This window comes from Chrysochloris asiatica, unplaced genomic scaffold (genome assembly GCF_000296735.1).
Source record: "Chrysochloris asiatica unplaced genomic scaffold, ChrAsi1.0 scaffold00319, whole genome shotgun sequence".
Taxonomy (NCBI): domain Eukaryota; kingdom Metazoa; phylum Chordata; class Mammalia; order Afrosoricida; family Chrysochloridae; genus Chrysochloris; species Chrysochloris asiatica.
The window spans coordinates 845077-856426 of record NW_006408837.1 but is presented as its reverse complement, the minus strand read 5'-3'; the positions used below and the strand labels follow the sequence as shown (position 1 = coordinate 856426).

At 48.9% G+C, this 11350-nt stretch overlaps 1 protein-coding gene across 2 annotated transcripts in view; it reads left to right on the top strand.

Moving 5' to 3' along the window:
• AFAP1 (actin filament associated protein 1) overlaps positions 1-11350 on the top strand; it is a 99430-nt gene that overhangs the window by 44002 nt on the left and 44078 nt on the right. For both annotated transcript variants that reach the window (XM_006875306.1, XM_006875305.1), the window contains exons 7-8: positions 953-1034; positions 4801-4950. In XM_006875306.1, the coding sequence (XP_006875368.1) occupies positions 953-1034; positions 4801-4950 (232 nt within the window). The remainder of the gene's footprint in view (positions 1-952; positions 1035-4800; positions 4951-11350) is intronic.

The following is an 11350-nucleotide window of genomic DNA, read 5'->3' as shown; positions in this document are numbered from 1 at the left end:
CTGTGTGTTGGAATCACCTCACCAGCAGCCTCCTGTGTCTGTCGGGTCTCTGTGTGTTGGAATCACCTCACCAGCAGTGAGGTCTGGCCCCTGTGCAATTCTTCTTCCAAATCCCGGTTTTTTCCTTAAAAAAGCCATTTCCAATAGCCTGTCTGACTACATGGGTCTACATTCGGGCTTCATCTCTGCTGTCTGAAAATGAACCGCAAGGCCAAAGGGTAGCACGTTTTCTTTATAGCTGTCGATTCATGGGACTAGGAAGCTGCTTTCCAAAAGGGAGCTCCTTATGATTGGATCCCCCGTGCCCCCCCGCCCCCATGTGTGCCCCCTTTCCTGCACTCAGCTCCCACTGCTGGGTCTCGAGCCCTTGTTTTCTGAGGCTGTCTCAGCCCCTCTGCCCATGAACCTGGGTTTCACGGACGCTCTGCCAAGTTTCCAGTGTCTGTTGTCATTGTAACAGCAGTGGGTGGCCCGGATTCCTGGCACCCACATGCAGGGTCACACCATCCCCTGATCAGTTTCCCGTGGGGCCGCGGCTGTCCATGGGGTTCTGATTGACTGGTTTGGGGCATCTGCCAACGTAACTTTATTGAAATGTACCTTTCCCTTTGGGGTGTTTTTGAAGGTGGTGGTCATGCCCTCATCAGCTGACCTCTGTCCCCAGGGAACCCTGACTGTCCCCATGTAGTTGTGAATTAGACCCACAAAGTCTCTCAGAATCCTGGTGTGGTACTGTAGGATAAGTGGGCTACTAATCACAAAGTCAATGGTTCAAACCCACCAGCTGCTCCTCAGAAACCCTCTGCAGGGTCGGTGTGAGTTGGAACCGACTCGACGGCACACAAGCACGAGGTCTCTGGCTTTGGTGCTGGATCGTCACGGATCCGTGAGATGCCTCTCAGCCCACAAAAACAGCCCTTGTAAAAACAGCTTCATCCTTGTCTCCCGACAGAAACTGTCTTCAGAGAGGCCCAGCTCCGACGGGGAGGGTGTCGCAGAAAATGGAACCACCGTGTGCAATGGGAAAGAGCAAGGTGGGTACAGCTCGGACCAGGCACATGCCAACTAACACATGAAATGGAAAGTGCAGCCCGCTCGTGAACTTGGGTCTGTGAGCGCTTTCCTTGGTATGAACACACTTCCACAGATGTCCCTCTGGTCTTTGCTCACAGAGATCCCGGATAGCCCCTGCGTGTCCTCATCTTGCGTCCCGCCAATGTCTGTGCCCTTGTTGTTGTTAGGGGCTGTCGAGTCTGTTCCGACTCCTAATGAGCCCACGTACAACAGACCAGAACACTGCCCGGTGCTACATCACCTTCACAGATGTCTTTAAATTGGAGCTCATTGCTTCTACCACCATGCCAGTCCATCTTGCTGGGGGGCTTCCTCTTTTTCTCTGACCCTCCACTGATGGAGTCCTGGTGTGGCGCTGCGGGTTAATGCACTGGATCGCAAGGTCGGCAGTTCAAGCCCACCAGCTGCTCCTCAGTAGAACGCTGTGACAGTCTGCTTCTGCAAAGATTTACAGCCTCAGAAACCCTAAGAGGAACCAGGATTCATTCCACAGCCATGGGTTGGGGTCTTTTGGGTCTGCAAATATTTTTTCCCAGTCTGTGTCTGGATTTCTCAGTTTCGTGAACACTCTATGAGTGGCAGAGATGCTGTTTGTGGGGAGTAGAGGGTCTCTCCCTCTGCAAGCTCCATGGTCATTAACCCTAGGGCCCCGAATTGTCAAAGAGATCATCTGAGAACTCAGTTCCCAGCTCCTCACATCTCTATGATGAAATCACCTGACACCAAAGAGCTCTGGCGCCCAGATGCTCCGAGCTCTGCCGAGATTACAGTCCCACCTTGCTTACCTGCACGCCACAACTATCACTCTCTTTACGAAGCGAACATCTGTGGCCGTCACACTTGGAGCAAGCTCTCGGGCCATTCGGGCAGTGAGTACTCACTTGGTGTATGCCGGTCCCACACTGGGCCTTCTCACAACAGTGAGACCCTTCCATCATGCTACAGCCTGGCTCGATGGTGCCTAACAACAACAACAACAACAACAAAATGACACACTCCTTAGACGACTGTCTCGTGTCAAGCTTGCTTTCATAGGCACCGGTGTGACTCTTGCTCTCTGTGATGTCTGGCCTGCGTGAGGTTTGCTCTGAGGATCACGAACCCTCTCTCTCAGTGTGGAGTTTCCTCTCTCCGTTTGCAAGACTGAAGTTACCACCATCAGAACGTGCTACCTGTATGTCCCGGCGCAGTCTGTGTAGGCAGCCAGTGTGTGCCATCTCAGTGCCCCAGCACACGGGGCAGTGGCTTGGTTGGCCTGCTTTCTAGTTTTCTATTTCTCTTCCCAAAACCCACATGTAAAATTAACTTCTTCTAAGCACCAATTACACACGTCTGGATGTTCACGAGGCCAGCCATCTGTGTATTTAAAATAGTCTTGGCTCACTGCAAGGATCACTTTTAACAAGAGTGATCTTGCATCAACAAAAGGAACATATCCAGATCAGTCCTGAGGTACACCACTGTCTGTGATAGGATAGTATCCATGCGCCTACAGGGAAGCCCGATTAATACCACTATTATTCAAATTTATGCACCAACCACTAAAGCCAGCGATGATGAAATTGAAGAATTCTACCTTCTTCTTCAGTCTGAAATTGATCAAAGAAGCAATCAAGATGTATTGAGTATTACTGGAAATTAGAAAGCAAAGGTTGGAAACAAAGAGGAAGGCTCAGTCATTAGAAACTGATGGAAACAATGTGTGGAGATCACATGATGGAACTTTGCGAGAGCGATGATTTGTTCATTGCAAATACCTTTTTAAAACAGTATAAAAGGTTGTGTGGGTCATGGCAAGCTATGGACAACATTGCAAAGTATGAGTATTCTAGAACACTTAATTATGCTCATGAGGAATCTGTACATGGACCAAGAAACATTTGTTCAAACAGAACATGGCAACACTAAATGGTTTAAAATTAGGAAAGGTGTGTGACAGGGTTGTATTCTTTCACCATACTTATTCAACCTGTATGCTGAGCAAATAATCCGAGAAGCTGGGTTCTATGAAGAAAAATGTGGCATCAGGATTGGAGGAAGACTCATTAACAACCTGCGATATGCAGATGATACAACCTTGCTTGCTGAAAGTGAAGAGGACTTAAAACATTTACTGATGAAGATCAAAGACCACAGCCTTCGGTATGGATTACATCTCAATGTCAAGAAAACAAAACTCCTCACCACTGGACCAATAAACAACATTCTTATCAACGAAAAAAAGATTGAAGTTATCAGGGACTTCATTCTTCTTGGATCAACTATCAACACTCATGGAAGTAGCAGTCAAGAGATCAGATGATGTATTGCACTGGGCAAATCTGCTGCACAAGACCTTTTTAAAGTGTCCAAGACCAAAGATGTCACCTTGAGGACTAAGGTGCACCTGACCCAAGCCATGGTATTTTCAATAACCTCATATGCATGTAAAAGTTGGACAGTGAATAAGGAAGACTGTAGAAGAATTGATGCATTTCGGTTATGGTGTTGGAGGAGAACATTGAAAGTGCCATGGACTGCCAAAAGAACCAACAGATCTGTGTTGGAAGAAGTGCAGCCAGAGTGCTCCTTGGAAGCCAGGATGGCCAAACTTCATCTCTCATACTTCAGACATATTGTCAGGAGGAACCAGTCCCTGGAGAAGGATATCATGTTTGGTAAGGTGGAGGGTCAGAGAAAAAGAGGAAGACCCCCAGTGAGATGGGTTGGCCAGGTGGCAGCATCAACGGGCTCGAGTTAACAACAATAGTGAGGTTGGCCCAGGATCGGGCAGTGTTTTGTTCTGGTGTGCATAGGGTTGCTATGAGTCAGTGCTGACTTGATGGCACCTAACAACAATGGGCACACTTCATAGAGAGTGCTAGAGTGTAAACATGCCTTTTATATGCACTGGGAAACCTCCAAATTCACATGACTCATTTTATTGTGGTGGAACAGAACCCGCAGTATTGACAACGTATGCCTGTGTGTACATGTGTGTTCCCAGTGGCTTGCTCCCCCAGGTGTCTTACTGCCCTATTGTATGTGTGTGCATGTGTGTATATGTTGTTGTTATGTGTATATATGTGGTTAAGTGTGTATGTGTGTATATGTGTGTTTGTGTATATATGTGATTGTATGTGTGTTTGTATATATATGTGGTTGTATGTGTGTTTGTGTATATATGTGGTTGTATGTGTTTATATGTGGTTGTATGTGTTTGTGCATATGTGTGGTTGTATGTGTGTATCTGTTTATATGTGTGTGCATGGGTGCTTACATGGTTGCATGTGTTCATATGTGTATATATGTGTATGTGTGGTTGTATGTGTATCTGTGTATGCATGTGTGGTTATATACATGTGTGAATGGTTGTATGTGTGTATGCATGTATGTGTGTGCATGTGTGTATATATGCACATGTATGTGTGTATCTGTGTATGCATGTGTATTGTATATGTGTGTATGCTGTGTATGTGTGGTTGTATGTGATTGCATGTATATACACACATGCATATGTGTATACGCATGCATATGTGTATACGCCTGTACATGTGTATTTTCAGCAGCCCGCTCCCCCTTGGTGTCTTGCTGTCCTGGTGTGTCTCTGCCCCAAGCTAGCAGATCATGGGTGCAGTACACACACACGGGGCACGAGGATTTGGGTCCGATTTCCTGCTTTACTTTGATCCTTTCCGCACAGAAGCCCAAACCTGACTTTGTGGTTCTTGTTGTCCTACCTGGTAGTTAAGAGGAAGAAGAGCTCCAAAGCAGAGGCCAAGGGCACGGTCTCCAAGGTAACCGGCAAGAGGATCACCAAGATCATCGGGCTGGGGAAGAAGAAGCCGTCCACCGATGAGCAAACCTCATCTGCGGAGGAGGACGTCCCCACCTGCGGTAAGACAAGTGCATGTGACCAGTCTACTCACCTGAGCGCCCCCCTCTTTGGGTCCTGCTCACCTGAGTGCCCCTCTGTCTCCCAGGTCCCGCTCACCTGAGCGTCCCCTCTCTCTCCCAGATCCCGCTCACCTGGGCTCCCCTCTCTCTTCCGGGTCCTGCTCACCTGAGCGCCCCCTCTCTCCTGGTTAACCTCTGGAGGCAGCTGATTCATGGTCAGCCCTGTGGAGTCTTTGGAAGTGGACTTGTGATCACTGGAATCATGAGAAATGCCCTCTACTTGTTGCATTTGTACGGGTTCTTTGATGAAAGACTTTGAGGTGACTGCTCAGCTTTTTGGAGGTGCAAACTGCCTTCTCAGAGCCAGTGCCGCCCTCCCAGCCCCTTTGTGGGTGATGTTGGTGACATCCAGTGGATTCTGACTCATAGTGACCCCGAATGACGGAGTCGAGTTGCCCCCCAGGGGTTCCGAGGCTGTCATCTCTACAGCAGCAGATCAGCTGGTCTTTTCTCCCAAGCAGTTGCTGGGTGGATTCGAACTACTGACCTTTCAGTCTGCAGTGAAGTGCTTACCCATTCATGCCACCAGGATGCTTTAAGTTCCTTTAAGTGTTGTTTAACTGGAACCTATCCCCATGGTGTGACCGGGCACCTGCAGTTATGTACAACATGAATGGGTCTAGGAGCACTTTCTCCTGGCTGAGGTGATAGGACTACAGTCACCCAGGTAGCATGGCCTCTTCCCAACCTAACTTTCTCATTCCATCCACTGGCCCTGGCATGCCTGCCTCGTGGCACTGTGTATCCGTGGCAGTGTGCTCGGTGTTTAGACATTGTAAACATCGAGCAAAGTTGCATTCGCTGTTCATTTGGTGTTTGCCTTCCAATCCAATGGCTGCATGGACCACCACGTTGGATTTTGCAGAAACATGCAACGTGGTCACTTACAATGGAAACAAAGGCAGTCTTCATTGCGTTGGTGGTTGCTGAGTAGCGGCTGCTAGTCAGGACCCCTTCCCGCATGCGGTCCTCAGCCAGGAACCAAGCCCTCTGCCCTCGCATGGCATTCTGTCTAGGAGCGAACGTCAGCGCACGCTGGCTGCCAGCATTCGAAGAACTACACGCCCTTTTCTAGGAGAAAAAGGTCTTAGGATGAAAGATGGACATTTATTTAAAAAGGGCATACTGCCGATATAAACCCCACAATTCCTTTTATTTGTATAGTAATGACATTTACCCCTCTGTCTCTCTCTCTCATATATTATCTCTCTGTTTCTGTATCTATCCATATATGTCTCTCTCTCAGTTAGTCACTTCCTTGTCTCTTTCTGTCTTAGTCTCTCTGTCTCTGTTTCCCTCTCTGTGTCTCTCAGTCTCTTTCTCTCATTGCACACCCATCACATTGGCAGTGTTGGTTTTATCTGGTGGACAAAGGGCCTGTAATCTGGACCCTGCTTGGGGAGGTGCACCGAGTCCTGGGTGGACAGTTCACTCAGGGGGTATGTGGGGCCAGGAGGATGGAGACGGCAGAGCCCCGGGTTTTGTGACGAAATGACAGGTGCCTCTAGCTCCCCACTGAGCCACGGCGGGCCCCTGGGAAGCTGCTCACTGTAGTTCAGTGTGTACTTCATGGACTCTTAGCCCTGGGGTCCTGGTACAGGAAGTGAGCTGAGGACTGGGGTGCCCACATGGGTGGGTGCCCTCTCCCAAAGTTCCCATTGGAGTGGCTTGTGGGTAGGGGGCAATCTCCAAGTCACAGTGAGAGTGATGGTAGGACTCACCCATCCCCCTGTCACAGCCTGCTGAGCCCCTTCATGTCCACAAAGCACACCAATAGTCCTTGGAGCACAGCATCATGTGAGGTCTCTGGGGTTCCCTTGGGGTCTCTAGTTTTCCAGCATCCCTGTGGGACTCTCCAGAATCCCCATGGAGTCTCAGGGTCCCTGTGGGGTCTCCAGCATGTCTGTGGGGACCTCAGGCTCCTCATGGGGTCTCCAGAGTCTCTGTGGGGGCCTCAGGGTCCCCTTGGGATCTCCAGCATCTCTGTGAGGGCCTCAGGGTCCCCTTTGGGTCTCCAGCATCTCTGTGGGGGTCTTGGAGTCCCTGTGGGGTTTTGCAGTCCCCGTGGGGTCTCTCTCAAGCTTGGTGCACAGTTAGTGCACAGCTTCAGCCCCCATCACGAGCAAGCACACTGTCTGATGGGACGCTGTCATCTAGTTCTTTGCGTGTCCAGGAATAGGGCTGGCCTTTTGGGAACAAGGGACACTCCTCAGTTATTTGAGGGCAGCTTCAAAGCATCAGAGCAGGATAACAGCTGGGTCAGGCTCAGAGTTCCGCTGCCTACAGCTGTTGCCCTCCAGCTCCCCGGGATTAAACTGCCCTGTGTCCCCGAGGGCTCCCTGAGCCATGGTGCACTGTGTCCAAACTCCTACACAGAGCAAACACTGATCTCTTATTCAGGAAGCTCCACTGACTCTGCCCACCATGGGGGACCCTGCTGGTGTGTGGAGTATAAAGTCCTACAGCAACACCCAAGCCACCACAGCAGGATAAATCTTCACACAGCAGACTGCCTTATCTGTCTCCCATTGGGCAACTGGTGGGTTTGAACCACCGACCTTGCAGCCCAACAACACTCAATGCACCAGGCCACAGGAGTGCCTTCCATCTGCCTTATAGGAAGGCCATCTGCATGCTTCTCAGAGACCCTGGATGGGACATGTGGTTAATGTACTTAGTCCCAGCCGCAAGGTTGGAGGTTCAAGTTCATCCAGAAGTGCCTCAGACGATAGGTCAGGCAGCCTCCTTCTGTAAGTTCAGCCTGTGGGCACAGTTTTGCTCTGACACACATGGGGATGCTGGGGTTTAGGACCCATTCCACTTTGCTATCTTGTTCCTCACAGAAAAATCGGGGCGCCTTTCACCAACGGGGTGGAAAGCACTCTTGGTGTGGGTCGTGGGGAGAGGTCTGTCAGAGGTCACACGGCAAAGGTCTGGAAGGAGACCTATGTACCCCTCCCCCACAACACCCCTTTGCTTCTTCGGGGTCCGCTCTGAGACCCGTTTCCTTTGAACTAGTCTTGACCCAGTACTCACTAAGAATGCCTCTCCAAAGTGCCATTTGAGAGGGTCATTGGCCACATGTCCCCAAAGCCCAGTACCCTCTGTCTTAGCCCACACTCACATCCCTTCCTAAAGTGAGAAATAACTGGAAACGTGGACCCCGTGTCTAACCCCGACCCCTCGTGCACACCTGCCGGAAGACAGCTGCCTGCATTCTGGGGCTAGGAGAGGCAGAGGGTGGGGACAGCAGAGGTGGGAGGCCCACGAATCCCGAATCTCAGACTGCACTGCATGAGTTTTGGGTTTCTAAGGAAACCTCCTGTGCACACTTCCTGCGTGATTCTTCCTGAGACCCGCAGGCGAGCTGTCTTTAGAACTGGACACAGACATAATCTCCGAGCGTGAAACCAAGTCCTTAAATCGAAGGCACAGTAACGCCCTTCCATAGCGTGGCACCCTGACCCCTGGTGCACCCCCACCCCAATTTCAGGCTAGAACTGCGCTCCATGATGTTTTAAGGTTTTGGAAGTAAACCTCCAGGCATTTCTTTGGATGCACCTCTAGGTAGATTCAAACCTCCAACCATTCAGTCAGTAGCCGAGTGCGGAGACAGATTAGCTCATTCTTCTAGCAGCCCACAGTACTTTCAATATTCTCCTCCAACACCGCAACTCAAAGGCATCAGTTCTTCTAAGGTCCTCCTTATTCACTGTCCAGCTTTCACATGCATATGAGGTTATTGAAAACACCATGACCTGGGTCAGGCGCACCTTAGTCCTCAAACTGACATCTTTGCTCTTTACAACTTGAAGCAAGTCTTTTACTGATTATTTAGAGCTTCAAGTCCAAATAAGTGGGCTTTGAGCATAATTATGCAAATAATTGATAAATATTCTGGTTGCGTAGTGGTTACAAATTGGGCTGCGAACAGCAAGGTCAACAGTTTGAGACTACCAGCTGTTCTGTGGGAGAAAGATGAGGCGTTCTGCTCCTGTAAAGATTTACAGCCTCAGAAACCCTGTACAGGGCCGCTATGAGTCAGAACCGACTCCATGGCACATAACCACCACCACCATAGTCTTAGTAGAGTCCTGGTGTGGCACTGTAGGTTAAGCACTGGACCGCTATCCACAGTATCAGCGGGTCACACCCACCAGACACTTCTTGGAAACCATATATAGGGTTGCTGTGAGTCAGAACCTAAACAGACGGCACTTAACAACAACATTCTTCCCATATCTCTCTCACATGTGGCTTGTGGGATGGGACTAGAGCATCTGGGTGGTGTAGACGGTTCATACACTTAGCTGCTGATGTAAGGTTGAAAGTGCATGTCCACTCAGTAACAATCTGCTTCCGGAAACCAGCCACTGAAAGCTTCTGGGACACAGTTCTACTCTGACACACACGGGGTCGCAGTGAGTTGGGGGTCTACAACTGGATATATATATATATATATGAGGGGGCTTCCAAAGTTAGTATAAAAATGGAATGAAAAGATACTGAAATTCTACCATAAACTTTCTGAAGCCCTCCCGTGTAAAACAAAACCTGTGAGTGGAAACATGGCCGGGCTGCTCTGTTTTCCCGACTCACATTGGCCACATTTGACAGGGCACGGTCCTAACCGCTGTTCTATCCCTGATCATGGAAAGGCGGCGTGATAGCTCACCGGGGTAAGCCTGAGACTGCTAACCACAAGTCTGCTGGTGCAAACCCATCGGCCGCTCTGCTGGCGTGTTGGGAAGATGGGGCTGTGTGTTCCCATAAAGATTTGCAATCTCTGACACCCCTAAACTAGGTCACTGGGAGTCGGAAGTGACTCGAGAACAGTGAGGTTTGGGGTTTTGTTATTAGTGGAAAATACTGGCAGTTTTCAGCTTTCATAGGTTTTACTATTTATCTAATCCATCTGCCTCTCTAATCTATCATCTATCTATCTATCTATCTATCTATCTATCTATCTATCTATCTATCTATCTATCCTAGGTGTCTAATATATTTATTCTATCTAGTCTATCATCTATTCTATATAATCTATTTATTATATCTATGTAATCTACTTATTCTATCTATCATCTATTCTATCTATCTATGTATCTATCCTATTTTATTTAATCGTTTTATTCTATCTAGTCTAATCTATTGATTATATCTATCTTTCATATAGTCTATCTATTTATTCTATTCTATCTATCTTTTCTATTCTATTTGTCTGTCTGTCTATCTATCCATCTATCCATCCACACACCCACCCCACCCCACCCCCGTCTGTAACTTTAATGTACCAAACCAGACTCGTGAAGGTCAAAGTTTCATAGACTTTCAGACTCAATACCTCCGGTTTCATTTGGACAGCATCACCATTTGGACAAGGCCTTCCCATCCAAAGGACTGACCCCAGCCCTGGCCACGGAGGGACCGGCCATTACCTGTGGAACTCTTACAGTGCTGGCCACAGTCCTTCTACAGTGCCTGCTTCCTGAAAAGCTCTCAGTTTAGCAACTTTTTCTCAGTTTAAGCCAAAATCTGCCTCTAACTTTTTCTCCAGTTGCATCCTTAGCCGGCAGCTACTCAGAAGCAGCCCTCCTGTGCCCTCATTCCTCCCAGCCATCCTGAACTCCTGGCTTCATAACTTTTCACATCTGCCAGGCGGATCCCACAGCACACACCACACACACACACACACACACACACACACACACACACACACATGAAACCTCCAGTATCGGGTTCCAAGGATTCATCACACGGCGTTCGGACCTCCGTGGTGTGTCTGAAAGGCTCCAGCTATTTGGTGGCAGCAGCTCTTCTTATTGGTGTGAACCTGCTTTTACAACTGTGGCAGGGAGGGGTTTATTAGGGAACATTATAAGATTTGCTTTAATCCACTCTCTGGCAGTGCATTGGTGCTTTGGTGTTATTTGAAGGTAGTGTTACCCTCTCCAGACTTCTTCCAGGGGGATTGTAAACATCAGCAGAAGTCCCTGGTGTTGCAAATGGCAGACATGCTCAGCTGCTAGCTGAAAGGTGGGAAGTTCAAGCCCACCTTAGAAGAAAGGTTTGGCAATCTACTTCCAAAAAGCCAGCCACTGAGAACCCTGTGGGCACAGTTCTACTCTGACACACACGGGGAGCCATGAGTGGGTTCTACTTATGAAAAATCATCCACTGAGAACCCTGTGGGGCACAGTTCTACTCTGACACACACAGGGCACCATGAGTGGGATCTCCTTATGAAAAATCATCCACTGAGAACCCTGTGAGCACAGTTCTCCTCTGATACACATGGGGCACCATGAGTGGGTTCTACTTATGAAAAATCATCCACTGAGAA